At 46.6% G+C, this 13,529-nt stretch overlaps 1 protein-coding gene and 1 long non-coding RNA gene across 4 annotated transcripts in view; one reads left to right on the plus strand and one right to left on the minus strand.

The window, feature by feature from the left end:
• AMHR2 (anti-Mullerian hormone receptor type 2) overlaps positions 1-13,529 on the minus strand; it is a 1,032,826-nt gene that overhangs the window by 300,643 nt on the left and 718,654 nt on the right. Inside the window, exon 6 of the mRNA XM_069653310.1 lies at positions 5,671-5,785. Coding sequence (XP_069509411.1) covers positions 5,671-5,785 — 115 coding nt within the window. The remainder of the gene's footprint in view (positions 1-5,670; positions 5,786-13,529) is intronic.
• Positions 1-13,529, plus strand: part of LOC138582214 (uncharacterized) — a 145,735-nt gene that overhangs the window by 114,219 nt on the left and 17,987 nt on the right. The gene's annotated exons all lie outside the window — the stretch shown is intronic.

Consider the following 13,529-nt stretch of genomic DNA (forward strand, 5'->3'; position numbering starts at 1 on the left):
TTACCGCTGCAGCCGCACAGCACACTCACAGCCTTGGGACCGAGCAGGCTGCAGCTCTTCAGTGCTCGCCCCGGTTTTCCTCAGGTAGGCGAATTTCCTCGCGCTTCTTTCAGCGTCCCCTCCGGCACATCCAGCCCCTTATCAGTCCCCCCCCCTCCTTCCCCCCTTTTTCCCTTTTCTTACGTGCACAGATCCTGTTACCTTTCCCTCTTTCCTCCACGGGGTCGATTTGTCTATGTTTTTAGCCACCAGTAGATTGGTTCTTTGCTCTGAATTGGCGAGCACCTTGTTTGTGTTAGCATTTACTTGCATTGTAACAGGTTCCTTAGCTGTACTCTGGATGTACTATTGTTGCAACATTGCAGTTAGAGGCCAATTCACCCTCTCTGCAATTATATGTTTTTTATGTTTTTTGTGTCTCCCCTCCCAGGATCCACTTTGCAGCCTGTTATCGCTGCCCTAGTAAGAGGACAGACACTATTCAATAGAACATGAAGATTGATCTTGTCCTGAAGAAGATGGTCGTTAATCAGTTATGAACCATCGAAACCGGTCGACCTTACCTGTTGTGGCTCCACCACAACATTTTATGATACCCCCAAGACCAATAGGGGTTACTGCATAAAATTGAGAGAAAACCCTAAAAGTATTGGTTTTCCCATCCCACACCAAGTGGGACAGTGAATTTCTTTAGTGATTATTCGGTACTTTGGTAGTCACCCCCTTGGACAACCACCCTTTTTGCAAGGAACTCTCTAGTCATTATTGTTAAAATAAAGTTACATGACAAATCCAATGTCTCAATCTTCGCAGTTTTGATTGCCAGCTGCCTAGATTTAAAAATGCGAGATTGAATTCCCCTCTCGCACTTTTGCATATTTGTGCTGGTTGCCCTCACTTTCATCCCCGCACCAGACCAGCTTCACACCCTGTGTCCAAGAGGACAGGACCACGGTCCACAGAAATATCATTAATTGTTTGGTCTTGCCCTTACCGGCAAGTTGATGAATTTTTCCCCAGCATACCGTTTCCTGTGCATAAGAATAAATTATACATTTTAACATCTTAGGCAAAACTAGTGGTTGGTCCCAGAGTTTTTCGAATGGTACAACCCATACAGAACCAACCCCACATGTAACAGTGTCTCTTCCTGTTGATATAAGAGGGGTTTCCCTGCCTCAACGAAACTAACTAGTGTCCGTGCCAGAATATCAAAAGTAAAGTTCTCCGTCCTGTGTCAAAATCCTAACCTGAACTTCATATGCTAAACTCAACATAAAGTGATTGGAGAATTGTCTCTCAGCTGGCCAATCGCAGCTCTTTTCAAAGTTGTAACATAAAGTTCCAAAGGAAAAAGGTGCCAAATAAACAAACAATGTTCCAGAAGTTTCAGGAGGTGATTCCCCCCTCCTGAGCGTCTTACCTTTTGTATAACCTCCAATCTAAAGGGTTATAGAGGTTCTCTTAACCTTACCCATGCTTAACAAAAAGTCAGAAATCCAAGGGTTGCACCTCTTCCCTTGAACCTTCTTTCTGTTTCTAATGCCAATGGCTATGTCTCTTCCCCTGGCGATTCTCCGACTCTCACAGTCTAAAAGGGCATGGTTCTTCCCCTTTTCCTTTTCTTAGTTTTTCACCATCCACTATCTCAAAAGGTATTTTCTGCCTCTCCCAGCTACTGTGATGAGAAAGAATTGAGTTATTACCCTGTATTTTCGTTTCAGGGTCATCTACCACCTTCTTAGTGTCTCTGATGCTCTGGGTTCACTCTCCTGCCCAGGGCTATCAGATTTATCCACGGTTGCCACAGGCTTATTGGGGAGGAGATGGGAAGAGCTATCGCTACCTTTCTCCGGTGTCTGCTCCACCCCCAACGTGCAGCCTTTACTCCTTCTGAGGTTTGAGACCCTTGTCCCCCAACCCCACAGGCAAATACCTTTTTGTTTCCCCAGTCTTGCTGGGTCCCTTGCTGAACTTCCGTTTGGCTCCCTGACCCCGAGACCAATGGAGCTCCGCCGCACTTCCCTAGTTCGACAACAATCCTCAAGGGCCAAGTTGCACCAAAATAAATCTGCATCCTTCCACCGGCCTCGGGTGTGGCAGCCCTTTTGCTCTGGGATAGTATTATGTGTTATGGTCTGCCATGCTTCAGTACAGTGGTGGCAACACCACCCAGCAAAGCCTTTTCTGGGACCACCTCTCTGGCTCCTACGCCGGCCTTCTGCATGTCTTAGAGGTTGTGTGCTGGTCCATTACGTCTTGCTTTGCCCTCTTCGCTCTCCAGCGTTCTCTTTACTACAGCTCCTTCTGCTTTCTCTCTGCATTCTGCTTCTGCTACTATGTTCCTCCCAAAGAGGAGTTAATTTCTCGAGAAGTCGTTCTTCTACTATATATTCCCTATAACCAATAGGGGGCTTCTGACAACTAGACCGTGTATGGCGGTCTAAAGAGGTATTCTTCACCTCTCCACTTCTCTTCCTCATTTCAGTGCTTGGCCACACAGATTTTCTTAGTTAGGTCTGCTTCTTCCTCGTCCCAGTCTGGTTTAAAAGGGACAACTCTTAATCCTACAGAGGTCTACTGTAGAGCATTATACATGGGGGGCTGCAGAGGGATGTGTATAGCAGTAGATGGTAGTAGATGAACACACTGGATTATTTGGAGACAGTCATTCTCTATTCCACTAGGTGGGTTCTCCCTACGGAATAAGTGACGTCGCCTAGCGATTCTTTACACTAGCCTCAGTTGTGTTAAAGAGAAGGAAAGAAAAGAACATATCGGAAGTACTCTCCTTCACCACTAAGACGGAAAGAGAAGAACACATCAGTAGTGCTCTCCTTCAACAATCTATCACCAAAGAGACATTCGGGCTAGAGAGTGCCAGGAGGATAATTTCCTTAGTCAGAGTGTCAGGAGAAGTCAAGGACACTAAAGGGAACAGTTCCCTTTTTTTCACCACACGAGACGTGTAAGGAAAGAAGAGAATTGTGTGTTGGAAACAACAGGAGTGTTTGGCTTGTACAAAAGCACTAGGACAAGCCTGGAAAGAAGTGCAAAGGAAACATTTGGCAGGAAATTGTCCAAAGTTAGACACTGGCTGAAACAACTGAACCAGGAGAAAGTCATTTTCTTTGTTCTTTCATCTAAAATTGTTGGATCAGAAAGTAAGGAAAAAGGTTACTAAACAGCAGCATGGAGGCTAGTCAAGTCGACCAGAAGGAGATAGCAGTTGTTGAACTGTGGCACCAGGAGAAGGCATTAATTTTCCTGGTATTCACTACAAATGCAGAACTTCCCAAGTTCTCCTTTTAGTTGGGTAGGGGAAACCCTTTGGAGATAGGGGAAGATAGGCCTTTTTATTATTATTTAAATAAAGATTGCTGTAAACATGCCACTCCTTTGTCCAACTCCCTACTCCAGCACGCCAAAATAGTCTAATTCATGGCTTCTCTTCCTGTTACACACACAGCTTTCTTGCTGCTTCTAGCACATGTTTCATGGATTTTGTTTTCGGTGCCCTGTAGCAGACTCTCTTCTTTCTTCCCTTTGCCTCATTCCTGAATGTTATGTGGTCAGGCTTTATTTTTCCTCTGTTTTTCTTGCTCCCAGAGCCTCTTGACTAGTGCCTCCTGTAACAGATGGCCAAAAGAACAGGCCACCTCCCAGAGAAGAATCAGGGGTTTTATTGTAACCATCTCCGGTGCGCTAAAGGCCGTACCTCACCTATGTATAGCAGGGCCCACCCTGATCCAGGTACCCCTAAACGCCAGTCGTCAGGATAGTAGATGCTGCTTATTAACAACTACTATTGAATCTGTACTTTTCTATGAGTGAGGGTCTGAAGGCAGTTTGCTTGACCTATTGGGACAGGGATACTTAAACTGCCCTGTCGGGATGTGGGGGGGGAGGAAACCTTCACAGCCCCTTCTTACCTGGAGATGTCATGGCTTCGGTGCCATGGAAGGAGCGAAGAGAGGAAGAGCTACGCCAGGCTGCCGCGACAGGACCCCACCAGGATGCCACAGCCGACACTGCGCCGGCTGTTTGAGGAGGCGGCGAAGCAACACCTGGAGAGGCAGGGAATGCCGTAACACTGGCCGGAGCATCACCGTGGGATGCAGGCAACGGGATCACAACACTGCGGAGACGGCAGCAGGAAGACTGCTGGAACCTATGCTAAAAGTTACCACTAGACCACCAGAGATCTATTTAACTAAAGCAAGCTCTGGTAGCCCCACTAGCCCACCAGGGATATTTGGGACAATGTTTGGCCTACAAAAAGGCCTGAAACAACAGACCTCCCTGGACCTTATCAGGGCCCAGATTAGAAACATGGCCAAAATATGTCGGAAGGGGGCATGGCTTACAGGCCCTTATGAGCCCTCTCCAAGCCCTCCCCTGTCACACCACGTTGTCAAGGAAGGAAAGTGATTCACCAGGGTAAGTGACCAATCCTGGAAAGGGGTGGAGTATTTAAGAAGGTGTGTGTGAATGGTTTAGAGTGGGTTATTTGGGTGAGGACAGGAGGTGGAAGAGATGTCCAAGAGACCAGTGGTTGAGATTGCAGAGGAGAGTGGAGGAGAGAGTGGTCTGCGGAGTGATTGAGTGTGAGAGTGGAGTGTGAGGAGTAGAGGTAGAATAGCAGTAGTAGGGTGGAGTGGTATTAGTAGTGGTGTCTAGTCAAATGGTCGACAGACAAATGTCGACAGACAAATGGTCGACACAATTTGGTCGACAGGTCAAATGGTCACATTTTTTTTTTATTTATATATATATTTTTTAGGTTTTCGTTTAGGGAAAAAAGGGGTTTTTAGCAAAAAAAAGAGGGTTGGGGGGACCCCCAAAAATATAATAAAATGTGAAAAAACAAAAACAAAAAATTCGACCATTTGACCTGTCGACCTTTTGGTGTCGACCATTTGTCCTGTCAACCATTTAGATTCGACCAAATGACCTAGAACCATTAGTAGTGGGAGTATTGTAGTAGTAGTAGGAGTATGAATTGGTTGTTGGTAATAGTGAGTGGTAGTGGCAGTATTGGAAGTGGTAGTACTGGGTGAGAAAGAGGCTAGTGCTTGTTTGGGAGCTGGTGGTAGTGGTACACAGGTAGTAGTAATAGCGGAGGTGAAGTAGTTATAAGGAGCTGGAGTAGTAAGAATGATAGTGGAATGAGTTTGGGACAGGATTTGTGGAGATAGTGGTAAACTGGGAGTAAGAGGAAAAGTAAGATCAATGGGTGGAGGTAGGAAGGTGCAGTGCGAGATTGGAGGGACAGTTGTACAGAGTGAGGAGAACATCTTGGGGGTGGAACATAGAGAATGGCCAGGTGAGACTGTGGGTGTTTGTAGAGCAAGTGGCACAGAGTGTAAGAAGGCACCATCCCCCAAAGGACCCCCTCAGTACACTAAGCGGGCTAGGCTAGGGAAAGTGTTCTACTCCTTCGTCTAATTCCTGTTTTTTTGATTCACCTTTGCAGTTTGGATCTTTTTCTTTCACCCTTGATACCAGCCCAGATTTCCCAGGCAAATTCTGTCTCTGTTCCTTGCACTATTACTCTGATTCCTGGTTCTTCTATCTGTTTCCTGGCTATATTCCTCACACTGTTCACTTTGTTCTCACTCTTGGTTTTGCTCTTGGTTCATCTCCCTTCATGCAATCTGTAGTCCTCACCATCTTCCTGTATCTCAGCATGGAGGAACGCCAGACCTCTGGCTAAGGAGACAGCCATACACATCATGCCATCCCAATCTCTTGTGTGCTGAATCAGATAGCTTCTCAGAGATCCCTACAAAAGAAAAGAAAAATCAAATTGGAACCGATAGTTTTCATGTGTACACTTTTCAATAGTTTCCCAGCCCAAAAACACTCCATTAGCCTTGTAGCGAAGATAAACAAGGAACAAACCACAATCAAAGCCATTTGTCAAGGGAAATACACTCATATGCACTTAAGAATAAACTGAACAAGTCTTCTCAAAAATGGTACTTTTCTGACAGAACTACTGTAGAATTGTGCGATAGTCCAGCATTTCAGAATTTGAAGGCAGGTGGGGCAAGAGTAAAATAAGTTGCTTGTTATTCTCCTCATGCAACTCACCTACCCATCTGTTGGAGATCCTGACCAGACAGAAAATCCCCTAGTTTTCTGGTAGGCTGTCTGACACTGCTATTGCTTCAAGAAGTGTGGGTCCATACTTTGCATATCTGCACAACTATAGCAGGTCAGAATAGTGCAATGTGGGTAGAAGATTGGAGGGCTGAAAGAGAAACTTAACTAAGAGTGGACCTAAACAATGAAGCTGCTCGGACTGAGCAGCACATACTCAGGTTTGTGAACATTAGCTTTTCTGGCATTTGGACGACAGCTCCTTCCTTGGCTTGGTATGCTTTGGGGCAGTGATTCTGCTTTGGCTTCACTTGGCTGCTTTCAATTGGCTCCTGTATAATTTTGGACTACTTCATGGATTTCCCTTCATCTGTTATTAGTTATTGAGCGCTTCTTTTCTACCTGGACTCTTCCGTGGATTCTGAAACTCTGTACTCTGGTGTTCTCTGGAGAGTGTTAGACTCCCCCTTATTCTGCCCAGGATAGGTCCTGTACAACTCCTGATATTTTCAGCACCTGTTTTTTCTGATTTCGTGGAGTGGTTCTCTGGTCAATGGCCAGGTTGGGGGTACTTTAGGTTCACTGACCTCTCCCTCTCTTCCTAGGGTATTGTAGGGGAGGAAGACAGGCAACACTCATGTCGGGTATTGATTTATTGTAATAACGTTGGTCTAACCTTTTTTGTTTTTCTCTTGCAGTCTGGGAGAAAGCCTTGTGGCATTTCTCTGAGCTTTTGCATAATTAGCTTGCCAGAGGCGGGAGATATACATACTCCCTGGAGGTGTATTGAAGAAAAAGACTCCAGTCTACTTGGGATATTGGTTTTAACTTGGTTTTAGTTGTGGTACTAATCAGACCTGAACAGTGCCCTAGGACCCAAACCGCTAGAGCAGGGAACAACCCAGCAAATAGTGAACTCCCTGAACTCGACTGAGACTTGGCTCTGCAGAATCGGAGCTAACGAGGTATAGCCACCACCTTGACCCAAGACATATTGGCCACAGAGGCCCTGATAACAAGAAGTTTGATAATCACCATGCACACCTATATTTTGAGTGTATATAGTAATGATTCAAGTGTAGAATAAAACCTAGACTCACTTCACGATGTCATGTAGGACACCCCCAGTAGTCTTTTAAAGGCATCAGTGTGAACTGGTTGTAGTATAAAACCCTCTAGCATCTTTCAAGCAAATAGATCAGTATACTTAGCAGGGTTTTATTGTAGTAACAGAAACAAACTACTGACATAATACTAATCATTCCAGGAAAACCTCTCCGTGTGCTGCCCAAACCCGTGAAACACCCCAGAGATTACAAGTCCTATCAGCCAATATCCCTCAATGTTGATTCCAAAGTTTTGAGCAAAGCTTTGACACTAAGAATTCAGAGACTTCTCTACATATTATTTCACAGAGATCAGATTGGGTCCATACTAAGTCATAGTGCATGGTGAACGTACATAGAGTGTAGCATAGCCTTCAGGAAACTGAATAGTCAGGGGATGATCTTGCCATTGCGTCTTTAGACGGCAGAAATGTGTTTGATTCAGTGGCTTGGGCCTTCATGCTACAATTTCTTTTTTTTAACAGTGTTTTTGATGTTTTTTTAAGTCAGGGTACAATCATAACAACACCATATCAATCACATTTAGAAAAAGTACCCCAATGCATTCCCTCCTTCTACAATTTCTTGATTATTTGAACTTTAGTCCTGTGATCAGAAATATGATTTGATTTCTCTTTTCTAAAAGGTACCGTCGGGGAGGGTCAGAATGGGCAGCAGTGTAGTCTCAGAGTAGTGAGAGTGGAACATGGAATTAGACAGGGTTGATCCCTGACGCCACTTCTTTTTTCCTCCTGCTCTTCCATAACCAATAACAGGAATGTTTCAAAGGTAGGAAACATATTGTGGCAATGAACACTGATCATTTGTTCTTGCTACTCTAAGACATGGCACATTGTGGTTTGTGTTCTAGTTTAAAGATAAACTGTAATAAGTCTTGCCTATTTCCATTTAGCAAACCTTCAAAATACTGATATGGTCTCTGTAGGGAAGGCATGGTATCACATGTATTGACACTGACACAATTTGTAAAACCTTTATTGAAAATGTTGGGGTTGGAGAAACTCCTATTTTGCACTATAACTAAGATGGGAGTACTCTCGACCAGCAAACGATAAATAAAACAGTCCTAGTGGAGTCTGTCAAATCAAAATGGCATATGCTAACAAAAACCTAATGCCTGCCCTATCACTTGTACTGAACATAAAGTGTAAAAAGGAGAAAATGTATGCAAAAGGAAAAGTCAGTATTCAAATGATAATGTGTCTGACCCAGCTCTCCTCCCCACGTTAGTCCTCATGAAGTAAGGCGATCATTGTAGGCAGGATGACACACTCTGGCTCAGCTTTCAACACAGTACACAGTTCACACCCGTGTATCGAGGCCCGCCTGGCCTTCCACCTTTAACGTTCCTTTCTCTGGCTTTCAAAATAATGCTTCAACCAAAACACTCACAAAGGTCCCCCTGTGCCGGGCTCAGACCCTTCACCACACCGTTCTCGTCGGTACCCCTCCACCGGACTCAGACCTCTCACAAAGGTCTCACTCTGCCGGGCTCAGACCTCTCATGATACAGTTCACAGAAAAATTAAGGGGGATCCCTTCCCCAAGGTTAATGAGTCATCAATGGACCCTAGGGCTGTCCCTTTCTCTCTTGCCTCTAAGAACCTGCTCCCTAGCCAAGAACATCTTAACCCCAGGTTAGTATATTGCGATTGCATTTCCCTCAGTGTGCTAATCACTAATTAGGCTGCAATGTTAACCTGAAAGCACTGGGACATATCTTACTAGAGTCCTTGAGAGACTTCATAACTTCTCGTACTCTAACCAGTTACTAGTGATCTGGAGGGAAGGGAATTGTGCTTTACAGACAGCCTGTTATGTGCATCACACCACTCTCTCCTCTCCTTCCCTCTTGCCACTCTCCTTCTTACATTCCACCCCCTTCTCACTCTCTTCCCACCTGCCTCTACCCTTTGATGTTACTATATACTCCCTCCTCCACACTACTACTCCCTCTTCCACACTACTACCCATCCATCCATCACATTAGTCCCTCCTCCATGCTACTAGTCCCTCCTCCATGCTAATACTCCCTCCTCCATACTACTTTGACACCCCCCTCAGTACCATACACTTCAGTCACTTCCTACACTAACTCTCCTCTCAGAGTTAGCTGAGAGATCACATTCAAATGCAGAGAACCAACCCCCACGCTCAGCTGGGACAATGGAACAGCTTAACATAATTCTGACATTACGTGCCATGTGTGCAGACTTGCAAAGGTGTAAAAGTCCCTGCATTTTGCTGGTGGTGTGGGATTTAGATATTGGAGGTTTAGTGATAGAGAGGTTGTGGAGCAGTGCAGCAAGTGGGTGGCTGGAGCAGAGAGAGGAGGAGGAAGGCGAGCAGGAAGAAATAAAAAGAGCAGAGGAAGTTAGAAAGACCGGGAAGTGGTAAAGCAGAATGAGGAGGAAGTGCCGGGGCACTTAATTCCCAGAGACTGAGTGACTTTGACAGCCAGCTGGCAGAAGCAAAGAATAGAGAGAGACTGACAAACTACTGTCCAAGTTGAAATTACACACCATTATTTCTCTTGAGTTCGCCAAACCTTGTTTCCCGTCTTCCCTAAACATTGGGCATATTTATTTATAAAATAAACCCTTCTGAACTTTATACTTTGGGCTCTGAGTTGTTCATCGATCCCATAGCCTTGACAATACACATATACGCAAACACACATACAACTGCAGTTCTCAAAGCATAGTCCTACAGTTTCCACCGGTGCAAGCCTCGAGCCTCAAGCCTACAGTGTTGCAGTGGTTTATTTTTAAATAAGGATTTTACATTCTGTTCTTTCACTGTGATACATTTAAAGATCTGGGACTTCAAGAGATGTTTCTTCATGTCAGCCTCTGTGGACCTCAATAAAAAAACAGATTTCCAAGTCACATCTACATTATCGTGCAGTGAAATTCCATTTCAAAATGTATTCTTTTATTAATTCATGCATTAATGAATGCATTTGTAAATTATTTTTTTTATTTGTAATTTGTACAGTGCCAAACATGCAAAATAACTCATTTCGAAGCACCAAAAGGCGATAGCGCGTGTGGACACCACGGGTTGAGGAGATGCGATAGCTGCTGTTCTGCTTGTCTCCGCTGGGCGCAAAGGGGACCTGAGCCACTCCCTAAAAGGTGTTGCGGTTCTGATTGCCCCATCCGAGGGAGGAATGCGGGCAGAGCAGTTGGGAGAAATGCTGGGTTCCAGATCCACGTACAAGGTCTATCTATTTGACAGGCGAGGTTGGGGTGTGGCCTGCCGGTGGCGTGGGGGCGGCCCGCTCCCAGAGGCCTGACTGAGGGGAGCACCGGAGCTGGCTCACTCAGAGCCTGGCTGCCCGACGAGTGATTCTCCGCTCTGTGCTGCAGGACAGGGAGCCCAGGGCTGTACACTTTCTCCTGCGATGAAGCAGTGAGCGGTGTGCACGGCATCCGCACCCCTGAGGCGGCACCTGCAGTGGCGGATCGTGCCCAGCAACAGGCCAGTGACTGAGGGCCCCCGCGACAGTCTTTTTGGAGGAGGCAACACCAGCAGGGTCTAGGAGGGGCCAGAGCTGCTTCGGGGCTTACTGGCGAGATAAGGGGCCGCCAGTGCTCTGCATAGACAGGTGCGTTGAGCCTGGAGGAGACGCCTTGGAGAGTGAAGGGACCCTTATAGGCCTTATTTGACACAGGGCTAGATGCCTATGAGGAATTGGTAGAGGCCCACTATGTTGTCCAAGCTGTGGTGTTGGTAGGTTGGAGGTGGGGCCTCATGGATAAACTAAGGCGCATGGTACCACCCCGAATCTCACTATTCGTTTTGCATCGCTACTTTTGAACATCTTCGGGGCACCAGGCGCTTGAACCTCACAAACAAGGCTGTGGCATCAGAATGAGCCCATCTCTGACAATTGAGGGCTCTACTGTGTCAGTGACCCACAAGGCATTGCAGCATAATTCACCCCCCACCCGTGGAAGATACGATGTTGACAAAGCGACATTACAGCCTTGCTGGGGGAGATTGGGGGAATCAGGTGTGACATTCGACACAGACTGGATAAGCTGGTACGCAGGGTGGACACAATAGAGGATAGAATACAAAATCTGGAGTCCAACCAGTCCTAAGTCAACATATTAAAAGTGCAGATTGACACCAGACTGTTGGCCCTGGAGAAGGGGGACTAGCAGAGAGCTCTCAAGATGGACGATTTTGAAAACAGGGAAAGGAGGAACAATCATCGCTTTTTTGGGTTCCCAGAGTGGGATGGTGAGACAGAACGGCACATTGCCTTTGCAGTCAAAGACGTGGTCCGTTTGCTGTTTGGTGACGATGCAAAAAATGAGCCAACCATCGACAGGGCAGAATTGGAGGACTCTGCTCTGTCCTAGTCCAGTTCCATTATTATGCACAGGAAGCTAAAATCTTGGAAGACGCCAGGAAATCTGCCTCCAGCACCTACAACAATGCAACTATCACGATTTTCCAGGCGACTCTCCTCGTTCACCCTGGCCAGACGGTGGATGTGCTCCCCATTGGAGCTGTAGCTTCGAGGGAAGGGGATACGCTACTGCTGGGGTTTTGCCTTCTGACAGGCTTTTGAGAATGAGGATCAGTAATTATGGCTGATTTTGCAGGATAATATTAGAGAGCTTGTGAAGCTACCTAGTGGCCAGGGCTCAAGAGGGAAGCGGATCCAGAAGGTGCGTTCGAGGGACAGGAGGCAGGTCCTTGGTTTGAGGAAATTCAAAAGGTTGAACCCCTCCTAGCCCCACGGTTCATGAAACCGGTATGGTTTCGACAGTGGTTTTTTGGTTTAATGCTGTTTTTGTTAAGTGTTCCTCTTGGGTTGTGCATAGGGCACTCGGGAGGTGAGTTTCCTAGAGCTCTTAGATATGTTGAGGGTTCTTGATATGATATGATAGTTTACTTATATCGCGCCCATACACAAGTGTTTCAGGGCACCACGAGGCAAGGGAGGCGAGGGAAGGTTATAAGGAAGGGGAAAAAAACAACAATCTTACTAGGCTCAGTGACATTGAGAACGTGCAAATGCAGGGTAGATGGAGGGGGGAAGTGCAAGGGGCAGGGGAGGAGTGGAAAGTGCTGAACACGTGCTAAAATAACAACAAAAGGAAGTGCGGCCAACAGGTGGCAAGTGCAATAATAAAGGTCTGACAACGGGTCTCTGATAAGTGCAGATAAGGGGACTGTAGGGTTCCAGATACAGACCCAAGTGCAGCGGTTGCCAGGAGGCAGTGCTTGGGTTGGGTGGGAAGATTATTGGGTGGTTAGGGTTTTGTTGGAGGTGTGCGGGGGCAGGGAGGAAGGGGTGAAGAAGTGGAGGGGTTGGGGCGTGGGCTCAGGTTATGAGGTTGAATGGGGTAGTAGCCCAGGGTAGACGAGCTGGTTTGTGGTTCGGTCGGTGCCAAAAATGGCTGATGTTCCTGACTGGACGCCAGGAGGGTGGGGAGGGGGTTGGGAGCGGTGGGGTGTAGGGATGTGATTTGTGGGAGCTACCAGGAGGGCTATCAAGTGATTTCACAGGTCTGTTTGATCATGGAAGAGATGGTAGTGTGCATAGGGCAGATACGGATAGTTCCTCAGCGCCGGATAACAGTGGATTTACATACAGTGGGTCTATCACTGAAGATGGCTAGTCCACTGACAGAGTGGGCGTTTGGGTCCTTAAATGCGAGAGGTATTAATTCCCTGCAAAGAGGTCTTTGTTGCTCCATAAGTACTCCTGTTCTAACCTATACGTGTTATTCCTGCAGGAGACACACTGGGTAAGAGGGAGGGAGCTCCATCTTAGATCTGCAAAGATAGAGGGTGTTCATTACGCCTCATACACGGCAAAGAAACTAGGGTTGGCAGTTATCCTGTCTAGTTGGTTGGCCTTCAGGGTGGAGAAGGAGCTCAATGACCCGGAGCGCAGGTTCCTGTTCTTAAGGGACACAGGTCAGGGGGCCGTGGTGACCCTGGACACGGTATACTGCTTGAATGAAGGACAAGTTGCATCTTGGAAAAGGTGAAGGACAGACTGATCTCCTTTGTGCAGGGCCCCTTGATCGTGAGTAGGAACTTTAACATGGTCCTGGACCCGACCGGGCACAGGAACCGAATGGGAACATCAGGGGCTGATCAATACAGGCAAGGAGACTCAAAACAGTTCCAGCGCATAAACCAAGAGATGGGGGTTGTAGATTCCTCAACCCCACTGTCCAGAGGCAATCCACCTTTAATGTTCTATTCTGGGTTCACAATTCTTTTTCAAGGATCGACGGTGGAAATGTAATGATTCACAACTACATG

This window comes from Ambystoma mexicanum, chromosome 3q (genome assembly GCF_040938575.1).
Source record: "Ambystoma mexicanum isolate Mex_15411 chromosome 3q, UKY_AmexF1_1, whole genome shotgun sequence".
NCBI lineage: Eukaryota > Metazoa > Chordata > Amphibia > Caudata > Ambystomatidae > Ambystoma > Ambystoma mexicanum.